Source organism: Penicillium daleae (genome assembly GCF_028827525.1).
Source record: "Penicillium daleae strain IBT 16125 chromosome Unknown utg000007l_segment0_segment0, whole genome shotgun sequence".
In the NCBI taxonomy this organism is placed as follows: Eukaryota; Fungi; Ascomycota; class Eurotiomycetes; order Eurotiales; family Aspergillaceae; genus Penicillium; species Penicillium daleae.
The window spans coordinates 3,553,688-3,578,913 of record NW_026623155.1 but is presented as its reverse complement, the minus strand read 5'-3'; the positions used below and the strand labels follow the sequence as shown (position 1 = coordinate 3,578,913).

Sequence of the window (25,226 nt, the reverse complement as noted above, 5' to 3'; positions counted from 1 at the left end):
ATAAACAACCCCCTCTTATAATCTTAGCTCAAGTCATTCCTCCTTCCCTTGTCTACACTCTCAGTTGTCACACAAGTTGTCTGGAAGGTTTCCGCAGTAGTGGAAATTCTTATCTTTATTTTCAAGCTAACCCACTGACTGTGTCGTGTGAATAATGTACTAAGCACATTAACGCCATGTACAGGCCAGGCCCAACGCGAATGACCATGATCTCATATGCCCACGTTCACACTGTGGACGAAGACTCCGAATCATCGAGTCGTCTCTTTTTATCTTGCAGGAATTTTTCCTGCTCGGCTTGACTCTTTCCAAGGTCAACGCCAAAGGCCATGATACCAAAGCTTACAACACTCAAGGCGAAAAGGAAGTAGAATGGGGCCGAATTATCACCAGTCGGACTGGCATCAATGATAGCGCTTGACACGAGAGGACCAATGAACGATGATGTCTTGCCGATGATGCTGAATAGACTGAAGAACAAGAACTCGTGACCGCGGGGCGTGATTTCCGAGATCATGATTTGGGAGTAACTGTACCAGGGGCAAATGAACAGCCCATAGAATGCCTGATAGACCTATAGAGATTGGGTGGATGGTCAGTCATGCCAGAGAGGCGGTTCAGTTTCAGAAGATTTACTAACCCAAACTTCCCATGCATTGTGGAAGCCGAACTTGTCGGTCCAAATGCCGATCATACCCCAGCCATCGAGGAGGATGATAGCGACGGCAATCGTGTTGAACATGGTCTTGGTTCCTAAGCGGAAGCGCTTCTGAATATACCAGAATCCATAAATGCCGACCGCCTAAATGCATTCACGATCAGTGAAAATGAAGTAACGGGGTACTTTTGGGTGCGAAGGACTAACCTGAGCCGCAATACCGACAATCAAAAGGTAGGTCAGCTGCAGAGTGTTGTATGCAACGATGCTATTCTGCAATGTTCCAATCACGGTGACAGTGGTGTTCAAAGAGTCTCCGAGCAAGAAATAGCCTGTTTCACAAGAGAGAGCTGTCAATTATTGTCCCGCTTTCTCTTGCACTCCAGCGAATAATGCACTTACCGATGAGATAAATCAGACTCTGTTTCAGCTGCCAGATCTGTTTCATAGCATGCCAAAGTTGCCATACACCCGCAATGAGAACGCCTCGCCTACCGGGATCCTGGCCTGGTCGACGCTTTTCCAGGAAGAACCAGGGTAAGGAAACAAGCAGCCAGACTCCAGAAACAAAAGCAATCAAAACACTGAGACCCCAGTTGTTGTTGGCCTGGCTGGCATTCACATCCAATCCAAACATGATTCCCACGATGATAGCTAGAATGAAAATCTCGCCCACTGATTGAATATAGAAGGCAATATTCGCCAAACGGCTGCGCATCATGGTATCGGCATAATCGTACTGCTCGCGCGTGATTGTCCCTGCCACGTAGGCGTCGGCCTTTTCCTTCATTTCAATCGTGTTGCGTGCCAGACCTGGGAAGGCAGCAGTCCAGAAGGTCAATGTCGTCTGGTAGGCTATTAGGCCGACAATGTAGAGGCCAACGCCAACCTGCCATTTATCCGAAGTGTGAACTCCCAACCAGCCAAAGCCGATAGCCCATGCGATGATGGACAGCGCAATGAGAATGTTTGGTCGCCAATTACCAAAATCAGCGAAGCTACCTATGACCAAGAACACGACTACTTGGATCGCGAAGGAAATTCCATTGGATAGCAGCACGATACTGTTGATTGAGCGCGGGCGCCCGAGAAATTCCATGATGCCATCGGATGGGGCTGCTTGATAAAGCAAATTTTGGAACGCAGTGGGCGCAAAGTCTATCCAGTAAAGATTCGTGAGTTAGCATTTTCTCCCCTGCGATCGAAGCAGCGAGGATGCAAGCTCACTTACTGAAAAGTGATAACCCGTTGTTGCCGATGTAGTAGCTATAGAGGTCCTTGTGTTTAGTGGAATCTAGGGAATGTGGCTCGCATCTCGCTCAATGATCGCACGCACGCATAGTAAGCCCAAATTTCATTTCGGGTCGTGCGATATTTTTCATCGAATCGATCTGGGGCAATTGGCTGCTCATTCTTGTCCAAGACTTCGACTTGGGGCGACTCCCCCTGTGGACCATTAGCCACCTCCACGGTGGAGAGCTCAGTGTCCTTCAGATGATCCATGACTCGTTCTCCGTCGCATGAATGAGTGCAAAGGGAGATCTGGTGAAAAAGAAGGAATTCGAGAAATCCTTGTTACCAAGGAATGTTGGCTTCATTTGAAGACACGGCCGGCCGTCTTTGCCCCGCGTGCTAACCCTTCGAAGACCTTACGGACCAGTCGCATTGGAATGATGGCGGCGATCGTGCGATAGCAATCTGGATTCTCTCCACGCTACGACCCTGACGGGTCTAGTTAAAGTGGCGCGACCGTGGGCCACCTATCACAGGTGGGAGTGGATCGGAACGTGCGGTAGATATCATTTCGGGACTGACCATTCACCGGTTAAGATCTTTTGATTATCTCCCTGAGCACATCTCAACGAGGAAAGACACGCGTTTTCCAGGTTGAGCTGGCGTTTGATCTGCGGGGAATAGAGTGGCAAAACTTCGCACGTCAACTGGCAACTGGGCCCCGGCATTTTGCCCACTTGCCGGATTTTATCGCACGGCATTTACAAGCTAAGCTGACCAAGCCACATGTTAAGCAAGCTTGGCTAGTCGTTGTGGCTTTTCTCTTGAAGCTTCAACAAGACCGTCCAAAGATCTACTGGTAAGTGTGATATGACGAATAGTACAGAACGCAAGTCCGACGCCTATCATTCGTAACACCTATTGGAACGCTTGCACAACCGCCAAGCAGCCTTCAAACAATGAACTGCTGGCGAAAAATTAGGAACTCGAGAATGGGCCAATCATACAAGGGTTTCAGAGCCCTGATGCCTCGTGTTATTGGATCACAACCTTAGTATCAGATGCCATACGAACAAGGATTTCTTTCAAAGAAATCCCCTTATTTCATGTCCACCCTGGCCTCCTGAGCCATGGTCCGATCAAAAAATCTTCAACTCAAAGACACCTCTTCTAAGTATTCTCAAATCGATTCAGTATGCGTCCGGTGATGAGCTTCGACGATGCCGCATGGGTCAAGAGCGAGCAAATTGTCGACAACTGGATCTACCAGTTTTGCAGGCCCGAAATCGGGGCCGCAGCTGCCCAAACCCTGCTAGAATGCCACAGTCCCGGCGATCCAGTTGATTTTACGCTGATTGGCAAGGGCAGTTACAATATCTCGTTCCGGATGGAGTTCGACAAGGCTCCGCCCACAGTGATACGCTTTCCTTTGCCTGCGACACTGCGTTTCCCCGATGAAAAGATTCGGAATGAGGTCGCCTTTATGCGTTACGTGAGAGAGCACACTTCGATTCCGATTCCGCGCGTGATTTATCGAGGAGTAACGAATGAAGGTCAACTTTCACTGGGACCGTTTATCGTAATGGAGTATCTTGGACATGAATCCACGATGTATGCCTCACTGAACACGCCTGGACGTCCCTTGGACCTACGCGGGATCCTCGATCCCAATATCGCAGAGGCGAAGTTGGCAATGTTGTATGGTCAGTTCGCCGAAATTCTCTTGAAGCTTTCTCTCTTATCCTTTTCTGGAATTGGATCACTCAACCAAAAGGATGACTTGACATGGGAAGTGGCCCAACGACCCCTTACTCTCAACATGGAACAAATGGTCGTTATGGGAACTTTGCCTCCAGAAAATTTACCAGGCCCGGATGACACCTTCAAAACGTCAGCTTCATACCTCGAATCTATTGCAGAAACATTCATCCGACATTTTGAATACCAGAGAAACGATTCCTTCGAGTCAGCCGACGACTGTCGACGAAAGTTCGTTGCCAGACGGCTATTCCGAAAACTTGCAAAGGAGAAGAAATTGACAAATCTCTCTCTGGAGAATGGCCCATTCAAGCTATGGTGTGATGACCTGAGACCCGCCAACGTGATCGTGGATCAGAAAGACCATGTCGTTGGTGTATTGGATTGGGAGTTCAGTTACGCAGCGCCAGTGGAATTCGCTTATGCTCCACCATGGTGGCTTCTCATTGAAAAGCCCGAATACTGGCCTGAAGGTCTCGAAGACTGGACAAAGGTTTTCGAATGTCGCTTGGAGATCTTTGTCCGAGAACTGATCAAATGTGAAGATACCGCGATTGGCAGAGGAGAAATGAGCGAGGCACAACGGCTCTCTGGCCCCATGAAGGAAAGCTGGGAGAGTGGTGATTTTTGGATCATGTACGCAGCGTCACACAGCTTTGCATTTGATGCCATATACTGGCAGAAGATTGATCTGCGGTTCTTCGGACCGACCAATGACCCCGAGGACGCCTGGAAACAAAGACTTGCCTTGTTGAGCGATATCGATCGTGCTGAAATGGAAACCCTCCTAGCACGGAAACTGGAGGAGATGAAGAACAGAGAGCTGGCGTGGGATTGCGACGAGTATACTCGTTTTCTTTCCGATCGCATGACAAACAGTCATATTCACCTCTCGGAGGCTGAAGCATGTGAGCCGCAGGATAGCAACTGCAAAGCGAGTGGGGTTATGGATGACCCATCCCAGCATTCCCTAGAATCGGTCCATTCAATAGCCATGTTTCAAGCGATCCTCGAATTTGCAGCGAAGAAGGACGCGATAGCAGAGAACACTAATGGCATTAGGGCACAGAATTTGGAGGTTGGAGGTTCCCAGATAGAGAAAGGTGACACTGAAGAAGTTCAGCTTCCTGACATTGCTCTGAAAGACGCAAAGGGTGGATCGGAGACACAAACCCTGTCCGATGAACTAGCTGAGTGCAAGCTGACAGCCTAGTAGCTGTCACTGGGTGCAGATGCAAGTCCATGACCCAAAATCAAGTCAGATTTACATTCAGAATCGGAATGGGCTAGCAGTGGAGAATGCAGACATATTCGATATGACGTCATCCCCTTATCGTAGGTCTCGTTATTTGTTATCATAGCCGTATCTCCTCGAATATTGGCCTTCCTACCTAGTTTGGACTCTCAACATACCAGCAGTCATTTCCATATAAGAATTTGTGAAAGCTAATAGATGATATAGGGACTTATAAGGATCTAGAGGAAGCTCCACCGGGTGCAGGCATGAAACTCCCTCATTGTCGGGCTTGTCATCACTTGTCTGAGTATGATCTTCGCCTACCAGGCTGGTGCTGGCTTCAACCCGAGTCGTGACTTTGGTTCTCGTCTCACGCTTCTGGCGATGGGTTATAGCAATGATCTCTTCCTAAATCCGTACTGGTTCTATGGGCCCTGGGTGGGCGCAACTAGTGGTGTCTTTATGGGAGCCTTCTTGTACGACTTTATGATCTTTACTGGCGGTGAATCTCGTGTCAATTACCCTCTGGAGCGAACCCAGCGGGCGATGAAGAAGAGTTGTATGAAGTGGAAGCGTCGTCTACATCTCGATAAAAGAGAGCCGACAACCGCCCCCGTTGCTTGAATGTGATACGAGACACTTTTAGCTTGCTGGCTTGCGTCCATCCAGGACAAAGCGGATACATTTCCCTTCCCGTATTGACAATGACACCGCGTGGTACTTCGTCAGCAATTTTGATGTATATAAGCATAAACTAGCACTTTACCGTGTGCAACCTGACACTTACGCTCTTGTTCATACTTTTACAGCCAGTCGTGACATTAAGGTTCAGTCAAGTGGACCTGCAATGGTTCGTCTAAATTCATCTGTGTACCAGCACTCCTCTACATAATTTATCACTGTTTCTCATGCTGAGCCCTCAGCGCCTGCTTCAGTAGATCAGGATACCACCGCTGGGCAACATCTTGGTGGCTCGTAATACGTGCAATAAGTGTTCCCTGGCCGATGCTACCAGTGAACATCTCATTGAATGTAGCCTCGGCATCCGACCGTACCTTATCATCTTTCACCAACTCTTTGACATGCTGCGGGATCTCAATGTGAATCTTCTCAACGCCCAAATCAAGACTCACGCCTGAGAAGACCGCAAAGGAGAAGCGCGGACCGATTGACTGACCATTTGCATCAAGATAATTCTCTCGGCGCAGATTCACACGATGTGTTGTCGCGGTGCACACTCCACCAGTAATAGCTTCGAGAGCGCGACCAATGTTGATCACCAGCGTTCCTGGGATGGGATGTACTGGAAGCCAGGTTCCTGCTTTATTCTGTACTTCTAATCCTGTATGCGGGGTGGCTTGTAGGAGGAATGTGAGGAAGCACGAGTCTTTGTGTGGGCCGACACCTTGAGTCTCTTCACCGGGGCGAGAGCCGAAAGGCTCGGGGTACTTGATTAACTTGAACTTGTTCTGCTGAGGAACGTCAAAGAAGTCGTCAAATGCGTTCGAGGGAAGGTCGAGTGCCTCAGCGACTAGAGATCGGAACGAGCTTGAGAGTTCTTCGATTGCGTCAAGATAGTTCTCAATCGTTGGGCGGAAATCGGGCAGAGAGGTTGGATCCGGCCACTTTGAAGTATGAGACATCTTGTAGCCGTTCTACTAGTTAGACAAGCATGCTTACCTGGTTTGGTCCTCGAATGTTGCGGTATAGGGGCTCCTCGGGGCCAGGAGCTGGTAGCTCAGTTGCAAACTGTGCCGAATTTATTAGTGTAATTTGATCAGGGTGATTCAAACGAACACGTACATCGAACTGCTCGCGGTAGTCGTTCTTCAAAGCCGTTATCTCCTGGCCAAGCCGGGAATAACCAAGAAAATGCTTGCTATTAACCATTTCAATCTCCAGTTTCTTATTCAATGGTAGGTTGAAAAGCTCAGAGGACTGTTCCGATAATGCTTGGTATAGCTCATCCGGTACACCGGTGTTCTTAAGGTAGAAGAAGCCCACATTGACAATGGCATCTTTCAGTGCTGCCAGAAAAGTCGATCGTGTCGTTGGTGAAGTCGTTTGCGCGTAATCCAACACGGGGATTTGTGTGAAAGGGAGCTGGGATGTTGTTTGATCATTTTTGCCTTCTGACCGTGCCGTCTGTCATATGTTAGCACGCTATCCAGTCACCTCAGCTCGTGTTGTTCGTCCAGGCTTCATACCAACTTCTGAACAAAATCATTCCTGCGCTTCAAGAGCAATCCAACGTTTTTCGAGAATTCATAGTTATGGCCACCGCGCGGGAGTATCGCAGCATCAATCTCTGGCGTAGACTTGAAATGCGATACTAAGGCATCGAAGATAGTCTTCCCTTGCAGGGGGTCTTCATCATCCCAAATGACTTCATTTTCCGCTGCGAGAAACTGCACTGGCAAACGAACACCTGGAAAGACAGTATCGACAAGGTACTCGAAAAATTCTTTTGTCTGGTGCTCCCTCATTTCGGATTTCAGGCCTAATATACTCAGTGGGTTGATTCTTTGCAGATCGCAGAAACTTACCAGGCTCAAAAACCGCCACCACAACTTCCTCTGTCAGGGCATCAAGATTCAACCACTCCATTCTGCCCATGAATCGCTTGATATTCTCTGGATTACTCTCGACGATGAACCTCGGATTTTCTGGTTCTGGGTCTGTCCAGTCGAGTATCCCCAGTGGCTTCAAGGTTGGCAAGCATCCCATAGCACTGACTCCCAAGATAGGTAACCGTCCTTGCGCCTCGTATGTAACGGACAGAGCCAAGGCTCCTCCGATCGAATGGCCTACCAGGATAATTCCTGTGTGACCCTTCTCCTTGCGCACTTGATCGATGAAGTCAATAAACACCGAAATCGAGTCCCGCAAAGGTGTCGAGCTAGCCGGCGCGGGAGTTCCCCCATAGCCTGGGCGGGAGATGTTAAGAACATCGTGACCGAGCTTGTTGAACTCATTGACTACTCTATACGTTTATCAGGCCTTCATTCAATGTCATTGAGGATCCCGGCAGAGACAGACGTACGAGACCACTTTGTTATCGAAGAAAGCCGATGTCGCTCCCCCGCCATGGATCAGGACGATCAATGGCAGCGCCTGTGCGCGTGAACCCCGCCGGAAAAGGCCGAAGAAGCTAAGTCCATTCTTTTCGAATGGGATTTTTTCGTCCACCATGTTGTTTTGTTGTGAAGCTCGACGTGATTGCTGAGGGGAAATGAGGAGTCACAGACCACGGAGAGGGGTACTGATCCGTCATCTTCGGAAACCCAGCCGAATCTGATGGTGTAATCCGTAAGCCTCGGATCGCGAGATCGGTGGATCAAATAGCCTCATTCGGAGTGTGCATGAGATAGCAATTTCAGGAATTCCAAAGAAATTGGCGTCAAATTCCTGGTTCGAGCTGGTCTTTACTTCACATCAGCTACAGGATTTCTTGCTCTGATCAGGTTCCATGACCGAAAGGTAACGACCAATGGCCACGGTTGATTAAAGTATTGGAGAGATACAAAAGTATGCACACAGTACAGAAGGACTCATGATATGGAAACGGGAGAATGATATGCTTTATTTTGTCTCTTTTCGGACCGAGAGCTTTTCTCTGCCAAAATGTACTGGGTCTTCCACCTATACGACTTTTCCCTGGCAGAAAGGAAGAAAGGCAGAATTGGCAGTCATGCTAACGGCAATGGGGCCAATTCAGGATATACCTATCATATGCAATTGCAGCCACATCAGATCATTCAACTCCTTGTCTCCCTGTAACTCAGTCATTTTGATTAAACATCAACCTCTCTAGCTCGAACGTTCACCGGCGGATTCAACAATTTACTCGGCTCCCCTTCTCGCGAACCGTCATCGTCAACAATAGAATCATCTATCGCAACCCTTCCAATCACCCCACGAGCTGTATCTCTCTTCTCCAGATACGCAATCAACCCAATCAGCGGTAGAGTCAGAGCCCCCGTCACCAAACTCGCGACATACCCCTTATGAAAATCCGGCGCATCGGTCGCTGGATAAAATATCAGCGGCCACCACGTAACAAACGCAAAGTCGAATGAGTTCATGAATCCTGTTGCAATAGCACGGAGTTGGAAATCATGGCTTGTCACATCGGCGAGCCACGAGTACCAGACTGCCTGTGGTGCGAAAGTGGTTCCCAGAAGATAAAAGGCGACGAAGTAGCCTGCGTCTGTGGAGGGGTTTGATACGAGAATGGCTGAGCCGATGATGAATGTAAGGCCGATGGCGATGGATACCTCCCAGCGTGATTTGAGCTTATCAGAGATAATTGCGTACAGGACGGTGCCGACAATAGCGGTTGCGTAGATGCCCGTGGGATAGTTGTTCTGTTGAATGGTTGTGTAGCCTTGTCCGGCCATCCAGTAGGCCATCACATTGTTTTGTAGCATTTGGACGGAGAGGGAATATACTTTGTAGCAGTTAGTGACAAATCCTGTGTATAGTCGGATCTAGAGACATACGCATGAAAATCATCGGCAAGAGCCAGAACTGCCAGCTCAAAAGCACACGCCTGAATACAGTCACATCCCAGGATTCTTTGCGCGGTGAACCTAGACGAGCAACGGCATGCTCCTTTTGCTCGCTGGTGAGATACCAGGCCGCACGGTGCACCGGTAGATCAGGAATAAAGACCCAGCCTTCATGTTGTCAGCCTGTGGTCTCGTGCCGTGCGTGAGAATCGCCAATGAACTTACCAAAAAGAGCCACTGGCACAGTCATTACCGAGACGATAATGAAGATCCATTTCCAGGCCGGAAGACCACCTTTCCCTGCCAGCGTCTGCAGCAGCCCTGCCTGGATCCAGCCACCGGCCATGCTTCCCACATGTCCAAATACGCAGAACACCGCAGCCCGAATTCCGAGCTCAGACTTTTTGTACCACGAGCCAAGAATAAACTGGGCGCCCACACTGTTCACAAGGTCAGTCAGTCCAATTAGTTCCACAGCAAGCTCTCCGTATGGGAAGGGTGGGGATATTACTATGCAATGGCCGAGAACCCTCCTTCGATCGCATTCAACAGAATGACCTGCCACGCGCGGGTCATCTTGTATGTGATGAGAGTCAAAACGCTCCATGTGACATTGGCAGTGACGAAAACATATTTGGGTCGAACGATAGTCAAAAGACTGGTCCCTGGCATCTGGCACACAGCGTATACGACCAGATACGCTGTACTCATGTAGTTGTACTCTTTGCCCTCGAAGCCGAGGGCCTCTTTCATGCCGCTGATATAGGCAGTGGAATAACTGGCGCGAGTTACGCCGAAAAGAAACCATATCAACGAGAAGTAGGGAAGTAGTGTCACGTCGAGTTTAGCCAACAGCTCACGGTCCTTGGGTTCTGGGCCCCATAGCCAGATCGCAAGGCTGGTGCGAAGAGAGGCCATCTTGTGCGGTCTTTGGCTCTCTTGAGGTATCTGGATTTGACGATCGCTTCGGGGAGCGACGGTGCTATATGAACGATGATATGGCGTTGAAACGCCATTCGCGCTAGACAGTCGAGCCATCTTTGGAAGGTTTGGTCCAATCAACAGCGCGACCGTGAGTAACTCGTTCGGTCGCACCTTCCAAGCAGAGATAATGTTGCAGATGGCGAGAAATCACTTGTGAATGATGAGATCGGCGGATAAGATGCAGTACCTGACTAATGATGGCGTGACGGTGAAGCGGAGTGCTCGCAGTGACTACTACGAACGGTTTCCCCACTCACGAGCTCGTTGTATATTCCCCTTTGGAATCTACCACATGCCGATCTGTGTCCCATGGATGTAACAAGAGTTAAGGTTCTCGCGAGTGGTTGATGATAAGGTTCGGCCACCAACACAAGGCTCTTTCCGGTGGTTGTATGTGCTTCGCCGAAGTCTGCCCCACTACGATCGAGTGTAATCAGATAAGGGCCGAGGTAACCAACCTTCCTGGCTGGACCACATTCCCATCACACATACAAAATCATCCGAAGGTGGAAGAACACCAAAGATCAAATATTTTGACTCGGAGAACCCATCATCCCAGCTCATGGAAAATGTACATGCAAGTATCTAATTACACAGAGAATGTCTATCGTCCAAGCCTTTGTCTATCAGGCCTCACAGTTTGGCCTTGCCGACCTCTATCTGAGACCAACTTTGGTCAGTCAGTTTCTCGTACTTGGTCCCGTTCAGCCAGTACAAGGTATCTCCACCGCAGTCCTTGCGGGGATCCCAGCCCTTCTTCACAAGATCACCCTTTGCTTGTTTGAATGTCACACCAGTGGCCACCCTATGATGAATGTTAGAAACGGTCAGATCTCTTGGAGTCCAGAATGACTTACTTCTCGGTGATCCGAACTAGGCGAGGCAGTGCGTAAGATGGCACACCTCTCTTCTTCAGCTCCTTGTACAAGTCCGAAATGAACTGGATCTCAAAGGCTGGGGAATGCTCTTCCAGAGTGATTCCAGCTGCACCAGCTTGGCCGTCGTACCTGATATGTGTTAGAGCGGGATATCCTTTTTTACAAAGAACCTGCGTACTCACCCAGCAAGCTTCACACCATACACCACAGCATCATGAATACCCTCAATGCGACAAATATGATCCCGAATCTCACCCGCACTTACGTTCTCACCCTTCCAGCGGAACGTATCGCCAACGCGGTCTTGGAACTTCACCCAGCCCGAGTGGTCCTGCACAACCAAATCACCCGTACGCTGGAAGAGATCCCCCTTTTGGAAAACATCACGCAGCAACTTGCTCTCCGTAGCATCCTCATTGTGCAGATACTCAATCAACAGGCCACGATCCCGAACACGACCAATCGCCTCGCCCTCCTCGCCTAACCGAGCGCGAACGCAGAATCCAGTCACGGGGTCACGGAAGGGCATTTCAGTGTCCGTATCATACTTGACGATAAAAGTGTCGTCCTCGAGGAAGCGACGAATTGGACCCGAGAAGCCGACCTTACCGGCTCCCCAAGCTCCAACACCGTGGTTATCGAATTTGGCGATACCTTCCGTGGAACGGTAGAATTCACGCACTTCGGGAACACCGAATCGCTCGCGGAACTTCTCCCAGATCTCGCCGCGGAGTCCGTTGCCCGCCGCTGCGATGCAGTTGTGGTTGCGGTCGTAAGGAGACGGAGGCGTAGAGAGCAGGTAGCGGCACAACTCGCCAATGTACAAAATGCGCGTGGCTTTTGAATCATGGACGTCCTTCCAGAACTGAGAGGCGGAGAACTTGCGTCTCAGGCAGAGCGTACCGGCGTTACCAACTGAATAGCACATTCCGGTGAAGAAGGCCGTACCGTGGAAGAGTGGCAGAGAGGAATATGTGCGGAGGGGGTAGTACTTGGATGGGTTCTTCGCGTCTATCGAGAGGGGGGTAGAGGTGATCAGGGCCAACATGTTTCGCACGGCGCAGGCTTTGGGCTTTCCAGTTGTTCCGGAAGTGTAGATCAGAGCAGTCAAATCTTTGGGTGTGCGCTTGGCAGGCGCCAATCCCGACGGAGAGTAATGTTGCAGGTCGGACGCTGTGATGAGTTCGACTGGTCCTGTCGAGACGCCCTCGAAAGACGTCAGGTTAAAAGCGAGATGTGGTAGATCAACGCAAACGAATTGGGACAGATCAGGTGTTGAAATGATGGATTTTGAGCCCGACACATTGAGGCAGTGAATAAAAGTATCATCTGCGAAGTCGTTAGCCATTCTTCTGGACACTTGAATGCTTGTGGAGGGATATTGGATGCCTTACCCCGTAAATTAGTGTTGATCATGGAGGCCACTGCACCCAACTTGGCCAGCGCGTAAAGGGTAATCACCATTTCGGGGGAATTAGTGGTGAAAACAGCCACAAAATCCCCGGCCTTGACATCTCGAGCGTGAAGCAGTGCAGCAAATCGATCAACCGCTGTGAAAAGTAACAATTAGTTTGAGAAACCTCTGCATTAGGAAAGCCGGACATAACCTACCATCCTTGATTTGGCTATATGACCAAGTCTTATGTTCAAACCACAGCGCATCATCCGCACCATGGCCCTCCACCTCGACAACTCGTTCCAGAAGTTTGTAGATAGTGGTCGACTCGCCGAGATTGCCGATCCGCTCGGCCAAGCGCTTGCCAAAGGCGCGGTCATTGGAAAGAGCTGTAAGATCTGTTGAGATCGCCAGTTTGGCATTCAGGTATGCGCCTGCGCCCACCGCCAGTGCCGACGCCATAGCCATGGCGGGCATGCTAGCTTCGGAGAGAATGTCCATGATGCGCAGCGAGCAACAGCCCCGGTTCTGTCGTTGCTTTGCCGGTGATGCTCAAGGGCGTTCTGCGCTGTAATTTGTATAGTGTTCAACAAGGAGTTCTAAACTCTCTTATTTCTCTGTGACAGAACTTCGCAGGTGCAGATTGTTGTAAAAGCTGGTCAATCGCGAGGCTGGAGTGGTTATAAGGGAGTATACCCCACGGTCCACTTGGAGAGCTCCAGACGGAAGTTGGTCTGGCTTGATCTGCCGTTTTTTACAAGATACGGCCATACAACCAAATTCGCAGCTTAAAGGGCCGAGGTGGAGGAGGAAATACGGCAAATCCTCGTATTGTCGACGAATCTTCCCCATCGTGCGACCCAACTGGCTCTCGTTCCCCGCGAGTCTTGCGCGGGCCGTCATACCCCGGTTTTTGGGGGTTTGGCCGGTATGGAGATACCATCATGATATTGAGTTGACTTACACACATTGAGTCAATTCTAACAAAGTTATTGCTACTTCCGCCTTCAGCCTCAGCTAGTCATTTCTTCTCTCCCCAAATTATCTGACATCGGTGTTTATCCGAGTAACTTGATGAGGACGAGCTGCCACCATCGTGAAATGACTGAAATTACCGTTTGTAAAATACACCAACCCACCAATCAATCCCTTCGTTTACGAGCCGAGGGAGCTGGCGTAACCAGTTGTGACGGTATCATACAGCCCTCTTGCCGAGAACAACGGCACTTCCACTCGGCTGCCAACACCCGACTCGGCTTAACTGCGGAAGTCTGTCCAACATACTGTACTGAGTGTCCTCCAGAGTCCAGTGAACTTAGTTGGGTAACAAGTGTCGGCTCGGTCCAATGTCCATCACTCCAGTAAAATAGGCTCGGCGATACTACACTGCTCCCTCCGTCACGAGTCTGATGAGCCGCGGTCCAAATTTCTCCCCGCGTTTCTGCCACCCCGGAGACTGATAAAAAGTGCATCTCCGGCCGTGGCGCATCGTAGCTACTCTACTACTTTTCTTTTTTTTGTATTCTCTCCCTTCTATCTCTGCAGATTTGTCGGTCCCGTTCTAGCTTCAAATTCTCATATATAACATAACCAGCCATGTCTTCTCCACAGCAGCGGTTATCCTCCATCTCCAAGCAGCTGTCGCCCGATAGTGTGTCGGCGGCCAAGGCTAAGCTTCTTGCAAAGAACCCGGACGATGTGGTAGGTCATTCCTCGGTGCTGCTACTGCGCTATCAGTCCATATTCAATGAATAACACTCGTACCAGGTCATCACCTATCTCGCGCGTACACCGCTCACCAAGGCGCGCAAGGGTGGCTTCAAGGATACCTCCGTCGATAACCTCCTCATCTCCCTCCTTACCGTGGGTAGCCCGTCACATCTTCAAATCCAATACAATGCAACCCTCCCCTAACAATCTCCCAGGCCGTCCGTGAAAACTCCAAGATCGACCCCAACCTCGTCGAAGATGTCTCCGTCGGCAACTGTCTCGCCCAGGGTTCCGCCTACATCGCCCGCTCCTCCGTCCTGGCCGCCGGTTTCCCCGTAACCACTGCCGCCTCAGTCTCCAACCGGTTCTGCTCCTCCGGTCTACTCGCCATCCAGAATATCGCCAACCAGATCCTCGCCGGCTCTATCGATGTCGGTATCGCCGTGGGCGCGGAGAGCATGAGCACCAACGCCGACGGCGGTGCCCCCGAGATGGCCGAGCGTATCGTCCAGCACCCTATCGCTTCGCAGAACTACATGCCCATGGGCCACACGTCGGAGAACGTCGCGGCACAGTTCGGTATCACCCGTGAGCAGCACGATAAGTTCGCCGCTGGTAGTTATCAAAAGGCCGAGCGCGCACAGAAGGCGGGTTGGTTCGAGGATGAGATCGTGCCTATCAAGACGCAGATCAAGGATCCTAAGACGGGCGAGGTGAAGGATATCATTGTGGATCGAGACGATGGTATTCGCTACGGTACCACCGCCGAGTCTCTCGGTAAGATCCGCGCTGCTTTCCCCCAGTGGCAGCCCAGTGCGACCACCGGTGGCAATGCCAGCCAGATCACCGACGGTGCTGCGGCGCTGGTGTTGATGAAGCGGTCGCAGGCGCAGAAGCTGGGTCAGCCCATTGTTGGCAAGTTCTGCGGTGCCACCGTTGCTGGTCTAGAGCCTCGGATTATGGGCATTGGCCCTTCCTACGCTATTCCTAAGATTCTGGGCAAGTTTGGTCTGAACAAGGATGAGATTGATATCTTTGAGATTAACGAAGCTTTTGCTTCTATGGTTGGTCCACCGATTCCTTACGATTGAATATTTTCAGTCAACTAACTTTGGGTTTCAGGGTGTCTACTGTGTTAGCAAGCTCGGTCTGGACGAGAGCAAGGTGAACCCCCGTGGTGGTGCTATGTGAGTGATCCCAAATACGCCCCGTCAATTGAGCTTACATACTGACCATAAAACAGTGCTTTCGGTCACCCCTTGGGCGCCACTGGTGCCCGCCAGGTTGTCACTGCCTTAGCTGAGCTGCGTCGCCAGGATAAGCGTGTGGCTGTGACCTCCATGTGTGTTGGAACTGTGAGTGAACCCCTTTTTGATTTTGTTCTTGAGGTGATGTTCGATAATGCTAACCTCTGATCTTCTTTTTCGCACAGGGTATGGGTATGGCCGGTATCTTTGTTTCCGAGCATTAGAGACGCGGGGGTTTGGCATAAATATCTTCTTTTGTAATTATGTATATATCCTACAGATAAATTGCGATGCATGATACTTTCACCAGCGGATGAATCTATTCCATTGAATTGAAAATCTGATAGGTACGGAAGGTTAAGGTTGCCGGGATATACTGTACGCCAACATGACCCGGTGGCGCAAACCTGTTTGATGTTTGGATACCTCACGCACCATATGACATGCAGTAGCTTTACACGGATTTACCCAGATTCCGGTTGGTCCCCCTTTCCAAGGTGTTCTGAACCAGGATTTCACATTGCGGGTCTAGAGTACATATATAGAAGAAGATTACTTAAGATGATCTTGGCGTCATGGCTCAGTCGCCCTTGTCGACAGCCGAAGACTCGACTTCGCCACACATTGAGTGCCTGAGGTACCAGGCAATATATCACCCACCTACATGCCTAAAGAGGACTAGCGTGATCCGCCGGCGAAAACTACTCGCGGCATCGATCGTCACTGTCCACTTGATTTTGGGACGACATACACTGAATCAACAGTATGTGATATTGCATCACAGCGCAGAATACGCATCTTTCACCTTAGACATATCCAAGTTGGCCATGACCTCAGTCTCATGGGGTTCCAGACTGTTGTACCTGCAGACTCGGACATGGTAAATGCCGCGGTCCCGGACGGCCCGGAGCCACGCAGGCGGCGTCCAAAATCTCGAACGCTCACCCACAAAAGGGTTCATTCGGATTCCAAGGTAAGGGACAGGCACAGCAAGGGCTGAACCAGAGTTGACCATCACCGGGACCTGGATCTTCGAGCTGGTTCCTGGCAGGCTCCACGGGGTGCAAACTCTATTCCAATCAGAATGTCAAGTTGTCAACCAGCCAAAGGTTCTATCCGGCGGATTGCGACAGGCACCACAAATGCCACTGGCAAGCCCTTTTTCAAGTGTTCACCGTTCCACGCTGTTCGTCAGTCCACTTTTCCAAGCAGGTTTCAGTGATTATTGGATGCCCGAGTATTTTTGGAACACAACTGGCCAATCGGCTGCGAGTAGGTGCAGACAAGCAAACGTGTCGTGGTCCACTTGGAGTCCACTCGGTTTCTCCGGTGGCGCAGTCTAGACTGTAATGCCCTCATTGTCTCTGATCCTTGGGGGGGGGAGGACTTTGGGGAGGGGGCCGGGCTTTTACTCTTCGTACATATTCCTCAATCCTTCTTTCTCTCTTCTTCCTATCTTTCTTCTCTCGTCAACGATTTTTCTTCTTGTGTTTCCTTGATACATTCGCTTCAAGATCATTTTGTTCGTTCGCTCTATATTTCTGAACTTTGTGTCGTTCGCTGCATTTTTCTCTTCTTTTCTTAGACCGCTATTAGTCGACAATACTCGATCCGCACATACACGACTCATTCGCTATCAAACACACATCCAAAATGTTCTCCAAGCAGGTCATCGCTCTCGCGCTGTCCATCGTGGCCGCCGAGGCTGCCCACCAGGGTTTCAACTACGGTTCCACCAAGACGGATGGCAGCTACAACTACGAGGCCGACTTCAAGACTGAGTTCCAGACGGCCAAGAACCTCGTCGGCACCTCCGGCTTCACCAGTGCTCGTTTGTACACCATGATTCAGGGTGGTACCACCAACGACCCCATCCAGGCTATCCCCGCTGCTATTGCCGAGGACACTTCCCTCCTGCTGGGTCTCTGGACCTCTGGCGGCAACATCGACAACGAGATCGCCGCCCTCAAGTCCGCCATCAGCACCTACGGCGAGTCCTTCACCAAGCTGGTCGTCGGTATCTCCGTCGGTAGCGAGGATCTCTACCGTAACTCGGTCACTGGTGCCAAGAACAAGGCCGGTGTTGGTATCAACCCCGACGAGCTCGTCAACTACATCAAGCAGGTCAAGTCCACCATCTCCGGCACCACCCTGAGCGGTGCCTTGATCGGTCACGTCGACACCTGGGATGCCTGGACCAACAGCTCCAACTCCGCCGTGATCGACGAGATCGACTGGCTCGGCTTCGACGGCTACCCCTACTACCAGACCACCATGTCCAACGGCATCGACCAGGGCAAGGCTCTGTTCGACGACGCCGTCGCCAAGACCAAGTCTGTCGCCAACGGTAAGGAGGTCTGGATCACCGAGACCGGCTGGCCACTCAGCGGCCCCAACGAGGGCGATGCCGTTGCCTCCCTCGCCAACGCCAAGCAGTACTGGGACCAGGTTGGCTGCCCTCTCTTCGGCGAGACCAACACCTGGTGGTACCTGCTCGCCGATGCTGGCTCCAGCCCCAGCTTCGGTATCACCGGTAGCACCTCCACTACCAACCCCCTGTTCGATCTGTCCTGCAAATCCACCTCCTCCAGCTCTAGCTCGGCCTCTGCCTCTACCTCCACCGGCACCGCTGTCACCCAGTCTGTTTCTGGCTCTGCTTCTACTACTGGCTTTGCTACCTCCACGGTTGGCCTCGGCGTTGGTCGCAACAGCACCAAGGTTACTACCCAGACCTCCACCCCTCTGATTGTCTCCACCCAGACCGTCGGCTCTAGCTCTGGCACTTCTCCTTCTTCTTCTTCTTCTTCTTCTTCCTCCTCCTCCAACACCGGCAGCTCCTCGTCTGGCTCCGGCTCTTCCAGCTCTGCTGCTGCCACTTCCACCACCACTTCCACCACCAGCTTCAACTCTGCTGCCCGTTCCTCTGGCTCGGCTTTCACTGCCCTTGCCGCTGCTCTGGTCCTCGCCATTGCTGTTTAAGTGGTACCTTCCCTTGGGATTCTATCAGGCGTCGACTGGCTAGGCGAATCTTGATAGCATCATTTTCCGGAGCATCGTCTTTTATATTGTGAATATTCCCTTCTCACTCTCGTTTATTATTTGTATATCTTGTTATAGAAATCAACGTGTCTCCGGGTTCATCTATATCTTGCAATAATTGTCTCTATCTGCTGAGTAATCCGAGCAATTTCAAGCTCCATGATTTCCTTCAAAAGATGTTGCTAGGTCAACTATCCGCTGCTATTTTTGGTCCAGTCTTTAACCCCTATCTTTTATTACTCGACCATTGCGCAGTACATCTGGAGTAAAGTAGTATTTCTTCACACCGTCAACCCCACAACATGCTGCCCTCCAGTATACTGTACCTATATTTATCCATCCCACCCCCTTTACCGTGCAGTCCAACAAATTAATAAAATTAATCGATATCGCTCATAACCCAATTACCACCGACTCACGTTAGACCCACTCGCCGCCCACAGCGGATTGCCCAGCCGTCAGTCTGATCGCGGTCCCGCAGTCTAGGCCTTCTAATGGTATTGCTAGCATGCGAGACATGTCTAAGGTTGCGGTCATCAAGGAGAATTAATGTCAAATAAGGAACAAAATTACCAGTGGCCCGTGGGAAACACCCCTATCCTCTTGATCTTGGTATGTCGCTCATGTGTGACCTGTGGAAGCTGAAAGCTGCAGTGTGGTCGGCAATTATGATTCTAATGGCCAATCACGTCAGTGATTCCTTGCGGAGAACTGACAAAAAGAACGATAGGAAGTATGGCATGCTTGGGCATTACGGTAGTGGGAGTGATGATAGGTCATGGCAGGTACATGGTCTCGATTGAGGGATTCGCTTGTTGGCAGATTGCCTCTATTGCGGAGCGTAGCGAAGCCTATCACTTCCTGAGTAAAGAAAAGGGGTGTAGGGGGTGAAATTTCGATGTTGAGGTATTGAGGTTGAAAGGTGCCGGAATAGATTACTCCCATACTTGCGAGGGGAACCTTGTTCATGCCTGCTCCAGCTCCTTCTCCAAAGTCTGTGTGGGCACCGATATTGCAGATTTGAATGAAAGGCTAGGCTGGAGAATTGCTGATTGCATCGTGATGGGCATGACCCGTTGTACGAGTGGATCTGTAGCTGCTGCGAGGACCAGAACTAAACATCCGAAGGTCGCGAGATGGCTGTAGAAAATCAGACAATAAGAATTCATTCAGCCCAAGCGAAAAGACTCACCGAGGCAAGAATCGAAAATAAACAACGAATGAATGCCCCAGCAGCTGGACGACTAGCAGCGTCGAGGAGCGTAAGATCACTAAATCTGTTTTTACCATGGAACCAAGACCATTTCAATTGGGCTAGGCATGTATTCAGGATAAAGGCCATACCTGTGGCTTTCATAGATGCGTTATGCACCGAGACCAGTACTTTGAGTTTAATACCATAGGGCCAATCTGCTCTATTTGGGACTGATATTTTTAACTCAACTGGAAAGGGCCAGGGCATATCCTATTCATGACATTCTTTGCTGAACACCAAAGTGAAGTCCACCTCGCAAACATGAAGCCTTGTTCGGGGTTGGGCTGGCTGTTGACTGATACCTATACCGCATATATGATGCATTTACCGGCCCGGGCATGTCCATCGCTACCATCTGCCCGGCTGATACCGCGTTGATTTGCTATATCTGATTGGTACTCAACGGGGCCGCCTGCCACAGATATATATATAGAGCCTTCGACAAGTAGAGGTAGGCCTAGCAATCAAACTTGTAAATGCCCTTCGCAGTCGCTCAGATCTAGATATGTTGCTATCATGACAATGAACTGTAAAGAATGTCATATATAGCTGCAGTCACTGTGCCTGCGGTGAGGCTTTCAGCCGGGTTGATCGCCGTGGCTCTTTACCCGACTGATCAAAACCTGGAGCAAAGTGGGTCGCCCGCGATAAGGAACTTGGGTTGAAGGTGGCTCATTCTGATATTCAAATAATGACCATGCTGAACCCAGAAAATGGATCTCTTGAAACCAAACCAAGTCATGCATAAGCAGGGCTACAAAGTTCACGACGCCACTGACTCCGAGGAAAGCTGCAGGTACACTGCGTCCAGGCAAAACAAAGCAGGCGTGAGGGGAAGCGGACGATCTAACCCCAAAACAGCCAAGCCAATCACGTGACAACCGTCGTCATCAAGTGACTCCATCTTACTCTTCCAGGACCAGCCGTAATCCTGAACTTGTCTTGGAGATTTAACCGCTCTGTCACTTCACTGTTTCTTGTACGTGCCTGAGCCTTTAAGATCTCTGGTCCCGATATCCAGGTCTTGCGAAGCCACCCACTACTCAGAGATTCCCCCCCAAAGGCCAGGGTCATTCCAATCATGAAGTTCTTATCAGCCACCGCTCTGCTTCTCGCCTCTCCGCTCGTTGCAGCGGCCTCCTTCCCAACCCTCTTCGACCCCTCGCAGGCCCCGATTCGTGCGGGAGACAATGTGCGCCAGAACCCAGTTAAGGGAGACAACCCTCTAGAATTCTGCGAACCTCCATCTTCTCACCTCCTCACGATTGACTCCGTGGATCTGTCGCCCAACCCCCCTCAACCGTGAGTTACAAGGCAAAACTGGGCCTTTGGGCCCCTGAAGTACTATTTCACTAACACTGTATTTCGCCATTAGCGGCGAGACCCTCACCATTACCGCGTCGGGCACTTTCCACGAAACCATCACCGACGGTGCTTTCGTCAACGTGGAAGTCAAGTGGGGTGTTATCACTTTGGTTAAGCAGACTATGGACTTGTGTGAGCAGATTGAGAACGTCGATCTGAAGTGCCCCCTGGAGAAGGGCAAGATGGTCTTGACGAAGCAAGTCGACATGCCCAAGCAAATCCCTCCGGTAAGTTCCCTACGATCAAGCTGGCCTGCCCTTATCATCACGGAGATGCTGACACTCTTTCTTACAGGGTCACTACTCCGTGAACGCTGATGTTTACACCGAGGACAAGAGGAAGGTTACTTGTCTCAAGGCCGATGACATTCAGTTCAAGATCAAGTTCTAATCGCTCTTCGCACCTGGGAACTATTCCCCACTTGCATCCACGCTATCGGTGGCCTGTCTTTTCGTTGCATGTTGGAAATATCTCGGTCTTTGCTTGATTAAGCCTTTCTATGCTAGTTATGCTTTTGCCTACGTCTTGTCACGACCCTAGTACATCTTCGATTTTGCCTATCACGTTCTGCCTTTTACAAGTCATGCGTTCTATTCAGATATCACTATGCCTGTGCCATTCCTCCTATTAACTTTGCATCTCACTGCTTGATTGTCTTCGACTTGATTCAAGTCAGGCGCTCTAGCCATGGTTTGATTATATACATGGAACATCACCGTTCTCTGAATTAATTCTTCGACATTATCTTTTTCCCACCATATGATCATAGTAGCATGCTATGCAAACCTTGGACGGGAACCTACTCATCTATGCGACACCCCGGGGACTCAAAAGCTCGACACTAGGTAAATTGTAAACGTATATGCACATTTCAGGTACGTTGGGTATCTTCCCTCTAAAGCTTATGACCTTCCCGCAACAACCAGCCGTAGTTGCAAGCCGATGGACAAATCCCGAAACGAGTAAAATGAAACCAGATATTTTAGCATGAAACAGACATTGTGAAAACATGATGTAGCCAGACACCTTGTGAGCTAAGTCAGGACGAAAATGACCCCCTTGACTAAATCACTCTCCGAAGAGTCGTCGCACACGCTTGAGGACACTGTCCTTCTCGGGGTCATACGGGTGATCTTTGCTGGGGATTTCGAGGACGGCAGGGAAGGGGTCGGCGAAGGAATCGACGCTATGGCGGATGCGCTCAGCGATCTGTTGAATTTGAGGTTAGATATGATGCGCCAGAAGATATTGTTAAGGGATTCAAGGGGTACACACGTGTTGGTTGATCAGGAGGACAGCAATGTCCTTTCGCTCCTGCGTGAAGTTCTGGAAAGCTTGCTCAATTTGCGATGTCTCGGTCTTGGCATCGACGACTAGGAAGTTGCGCTGAGCATCTGCCCCTTCGGTAACGTGCTGTAAATTGGAAGATTGTGTAAGATTGGTATGCTTCGTATGTTATGGACATAGGCTAGCTCTAGGTTATAGGCCTCGTGAGGGGTACGTACACCAATGCCAGCGAGGAGAAGACCGGTAACGGAGCTAGATAGAGGCTCAAAGTTAGCTCGGAATGATGCTTCACAAGGAAAGCAGATCAAAGGAAGGAAGACTCACTCTTCATCACCAATGACAGCGAGCAGTTGCCGGTCCTGCAGTCGAAGGTGTTAGGGTCACTATCGGGGGCACTGACGTCTACGGTTCGAGAGACCAGGTGTCAAGTACCTTGTATGTCGCAGCCGACGCCATGATGATACGATGAGCAAATCACTAGACCACAAGACTTCGACAATAACAGGCCCCGCGGTGAAACAGGAGCTAAGCTCAGTCCAGGTCAGTCGAAGCTCAGAATGCCGTTGCCCGCTGATCGCCGCAAGGTGGTTATCGCGGAGAAGCTGGTCATTACGTAAGCTGATGCAATTTTGTTTACCTTTCAAGAAGGTTCATTGTTCCTCCCTTCATCTTTGACAGCTCGGGGTTCACTCTGAATGTCTGTCGCTCACATCATCATTTAGGGCAAAGCTGCTGAGGATCAGCTTCTGTTCTACAAATTACCCACCGGTCCTCTTAACACGATGCCTCGTCTCGTGCGCCGCCAGCCGCTCGCAGAGCGCATCCAAGCCTACTTGAACCCATGGGATTTTCTGCTTTGGTTGTCCGAGTCTATCGACGGATATGACTGGGACCAGCTAGAGAAGGACTGGGGCCTCACAATCGGTGTCACTCTCAATTTGATATTTTTGGTTGCGCGCGCAAATAGTGGATCGAGTGGAAGCGAAGCTATCGACGATGTCTTTGGAGATGGGGATGGTCTGCCCTGGCTCAGCTGGTTTGTACGTGACAGAACGTCCCCAACCCTCGTATAACGACTGGAGGCTAACTAATCCTGTTCTCCCTCCTAGGCATGGGTCGTTGTTCATACTCTCATATTGATCTCTGGGGGTAATGCAATCTACACCTTCTACCGCAAGCGGCATTACCGGTTGTTTGAATCTCCGATTGACACAGCACCTGCGACTTCTTCTGCCACTAGAGTGAGAGTTGAATCAAGCCCGATGATTGCCTCACCCTTGCGGTACCTGGCAAATGCCATGTCATCCGAACCAGCCGAGTCGCGGGCGCATCCCGACGCGCATCGGGATGTTTGGGAGGTGGCGATGTGGGATCCTCTTCCGATCTGCGTTCGATTGTTCTGTTTGTTCAGTCCTGGCCATGTTTTGATCTATTACCTCTTCTTGCCGACTCTGCTCTCCGACCCTCGCCCTAGCGTGACCATCGTGACGACTATTTTCTTGACCATTCTTCTTTCGGTTCAGATGTCCTTCATCTCTTCATACTACAAGCAACAAGCCAAGGATTCTATGCTGGTGCATAGGGAGGTCATGAAGGAATATGATACAAAATATGTCCACCCCCGGACTCAGCCATTGATGAGAGATGTTGGCACCCAGTTCTCGGAAGGCAGTGACCTCACCCCAGCATCTGGAGGGCAGAACAAGGTCGAAACCTATACACCAACCTTTATTGTCAACCGTGGATTCAAAACTAGTCCCAACCCGAACTATCTCAGTCACGTCGACCCAGAAGGGTTCTCCCCGCGGCGTCCAATGGACTCTACTCCATCCGCGAGATCAATCTTCCAAACTCAACCGTCCTTGCATACGCCAGTCACGTCGCGTGATGGCTCCCCCATGGTTCGAACGGCGAACACATCTATGCGACAACCACAGTTTCGGCCAGGCTCAACCACCACTGGTGACGGTGGTAGCCTCGGAGTTTATTCACATGCCAACTCCCCCTTGAGGAAGTCGGCATCGACGGCGTTTGAGCGTCGCGTTCAAAATAATGGAGATTTCTTCTATAAAGAGCGGGGGACCAGCCCTCTAAGGAAACCCTCCAGTCCTCTCAAGCGAAGCAGTTTGGCAGGACCATTGGGTAGTCCAGCACCTGGACTTAGACCAAGTAACTTGGGTTCCACCAACCGCCGTGAAACTGGCAGGTTCTAAAACGAATGAATGAATGGAAGCTTCTTTTCACCCTCCCCCCTTTTTTGCCTAGCATGATATCATGATATCGTGTCCATATCCGGAGAATTTAGTCCGTCACCTGCGTGGTGTTGCTATCCAGGTCTATTCAGACGACCTTGATTCCGAACCTGGATGTGACCAGTACATACCTAGCCCTAACTTCACCTGATACTCGATGCTGGGACGAGTTTGGATGCTCGGTCATTTTACCTCGGCCTGCCACGCTTAAGAATGCGCAATCTCGTCATTGTACTGATAACCTGCCCGGTCGGAAAATCACCGCCATAATCCAAGATTTTCTTGATCAATCCCGAGATCAGTGCCTGTCTGGTAGCGGTTCGCGGTTGCCGGGATGTCGTGAAATCGCACTTTCTCTCCCGACGATACCCAGTCAGAACTGTTCTCCGTCGCCATGGAGAAGATTTTCAAAGGCA

The 25,226-nt window shown here is 50.5% G+C and overlaps 12 protein-coding genes across 12 annotated transcripts; 6 read left to right on the top strand and 6 right to left on the bottom strand.

Annotated features, from left to right (window-relative positions):
* Window positions 1-226: 226 nt before the first annotated feature.
* N7458_008469 (putative autophagy protein (Atg22)) lies at window positions 227-2,161 on the bottom strand (the record flags this gene model as incomplete). The annotated part of the gene is made up of 6 exons (XM_056911851.1): window positions 227-574; window positions 641-802; window positions 866-990; window positions 1,061-1,816; window positions 1,890-1,924; window positions 1,995-2,161. 6 exons carry the CDS (start codon window positions 2,159-2,161, stop codon window positions 227-229), a joined length of 1,593 nt encoding a protein of 530 aa, XP_056764677.1.
* A 2,482-nt stretch (window positions 2,162-4,643) lies between these two features.
* On the top strand, window positions 4,644-4,862 carry N7458_008468 (uncharacterized protein; the record flags this gene model as incomplete). The annotated part of the gene is made up of 1 exon (XM_056911850.1): window positions 4,644-4,862. One exon carries the CDS (start codon window positions 4,644-4,646, stop codon window positions 4,860-4,862), a length of 219 nt encoding a protein of 72 aa, XP_056764676.1.
* A 333-nt stretch (window positions 4,863-5,195) lies between these two features.
* Window positions 5,196-5,510, top strand: N7458_008467 (uncharacterized protein; the record flags this gene model as incomplete). The annotated part of the gene is made up of 1 exon (XM_056911849.1): window positions 5,196-5,510. One exon carries the CDS (start codon window positions 5,196-5,198, stop codon window positions 5,508-5,510), a length of 315 nt encoding a protein of 104 aa, XP_056764675.1.
* A 272-nt stretch (window positions 5,511-5,782) lies between these two features.
* Window positions 5,783-8,078, bottom strand: N7458_008466 (uncharacterized protein; the record flags this gene model as incomplete). The annotated part of the gene is made up of 6 exons (XM_056911848.1): window positions 5,783-6,511; window positions 6,567-6,635; window positions 6,690-7,031; window positions 7,094-7,386; window positions 7,433-7,869; window positions 7,930-8,078. 6 exons carry the CDS (start codon window positions 8,076-8,078, stop codon window positions 5,783-5,785), a joined length of 2,019 nt encoding a protein of 672 aa, XP_056764674.1.
* A 602-nt stretch (window positions 8,079-8,680) lies between these two features.
* Window positions 8,681-10,315, bottom strand: N7458_008465 (pantothenate transporter; the record flags this gene model as incomplete). Its single annotated transcript, XM_056911847.1, has 4 exons — window positions 8,681-9,336; window positions 9,389-9,565; window positions 9,623-9,837; window positions 9,909-10,315. The coding sequence occupies 4 exons, from the start codon at window positions 10,313-10,315 to the stop codon at window positions 8,681-8,683; spliced, it is 1,455 nt and encodes a 484-aa protein (XP_056764673.1).
* Window positions 10,316-11,014: 699 nt separating this feature from the next.
* N7458_008464 (putative bifunctional fatty acid transporter/acyl-CoA synthetase (FAT1)) lies at window positions 11,015-13,156 on the bottom strand (the record flags this gene model as incomplete). The annotated part of the gene is made up of 5 exons (XM_056911846.1): window positions 11,015-11,186; window positions 11,239-11,388; window positions 11,442-12,588; window positions 12,654-12,809; window positions 12,871-13,156. The coding sequence occupies 5 exons, from the start codon at window positions 13,154-13,156 to the stop codon at window positions 11,015-11,017; spliced, it is 1,911 nt and encodes a 636-aa protein (XP_056764672.1).
* A 1,095-nt stretch (window positions 13,157-14,251) lies between these two features.
* Window positions 14,252-15,836, top strand: N7458_008463 (putative peroxisomal 3-ketoacyl-coA thiolase (Kat1); the record flags this gene model as incomplete). The annotated part of the gene is made up of 6 exons (XM_056911845.1): window positions 14,252-14,356; window positions 14,423-14,518; window positions 14,581-15,429; window positions 15,488-15,552; window positions 15,609-15,720; window positions 15,798-15,836. The coding sequence occupies 6 exons, from the start codon at window positions 14,252-14,254 to the stop codon at window positions 15,834-15,836; spliced, it is 1,266 nt and encodes a 421-aa protein (XP_056764671.1).
* A 554-nt stretch (window positions 15,837-16,390) lies between these two features.
* Window positions 16,391-16,627, bottom strand: N7458_008462 (uncharacterized protein; the record flags this gene model as incomplete). Its single annotated transcript, XM_056911844.1, has 1 exon — window positions 16,391-16,627. One exon carries the CDS (start codon window positions 16,625-16,627, stop codon window positions 16,391-16,393), a length of 237 nt encoding a protein of 78 aa, XP_056764670.1.
* A 638-nt stretch (window positions 16,628-17,265) lies between these two features.
* bgt2 (GPI-anchored beta-1,3-endoglucanase EglC) lies at window positions 17,266-18,591 on the top strand (the record flags this gene model as incomplete). Its single annotated transcript, XM_056911843.1, has 1 exon — window positions 17,266-18,591. The coding sequence occupies one exon, from the start codon at window positions 17,266-17,268 to the stop codon at window positions 18,589-18,591; it is 1,326 nt and encodes a 441-aa protein (XP_056764669.1).
* A 2,396-nt stretch (window positions 18,592-20,987) lies between these two features.
* Window positions 20,988-21,661, top strand: N7458_008460 (ML domain-containing protein; the record flags this gene model as incomplete). The annotated part of the gene is made up of 3 exons (XM_056911842.1): window positions 20,988-21,208; window positions 21,282-21,498; window positions 21,566-21,661. The coding sequence occupies 3 exons, from the start codon at window positions 20,988-20,990 to the stop codon at window positions 21,659-21,661; spliced, it is 534 nt and encodes a 177-aa protein (XP_056764668.1).
* A 678-nt stretch (window positions 21,662-22,339) lies between these two features.
* Window positions 22,340-23,014, bottom strand: N7458_008459 (H(+)-transporting V1 sector ATPase subunit F; the record flags this gene model as incomplete). The annotated part of the gene is made up of 5 exons (XM_056911841.1): window positions 22,340-22,480; window positions 22,547-22,684; window positions 22,777-22,810; window positions 22,883-22,917; window positions 22,991-23,014. The coding sequence occupies 5 exons, from the start codon at window positions 23,012-23,014 to the stop codon at window positions 22,340-22,342; spliced, it is 372 nt and encodes a 123-aa protein (XP_056764667.1).
* A 326-nt stretch (window positions 23,015-23,340) lies between these two features.
* N7458_008458 (Nur1/Mug154 family protein) lies at window positions 23,341-24,771 on the top strand (the record flags this gene model as incomplete). The annotated part of the gene is made up of 2 exons (XM_056911840.1): window positions 23,341-23,598; window positions 23,668-24,771. 2 exons carry the CDS (start codon window positions 23,341-23,343, stop codon window positions 24,769-24,771), a joined length of 1,362 nt encoding a protein of 453 aa, XP_056764666.1.
* Window positions 24,772-25,226: the final 455 nt, after the last annotated feature.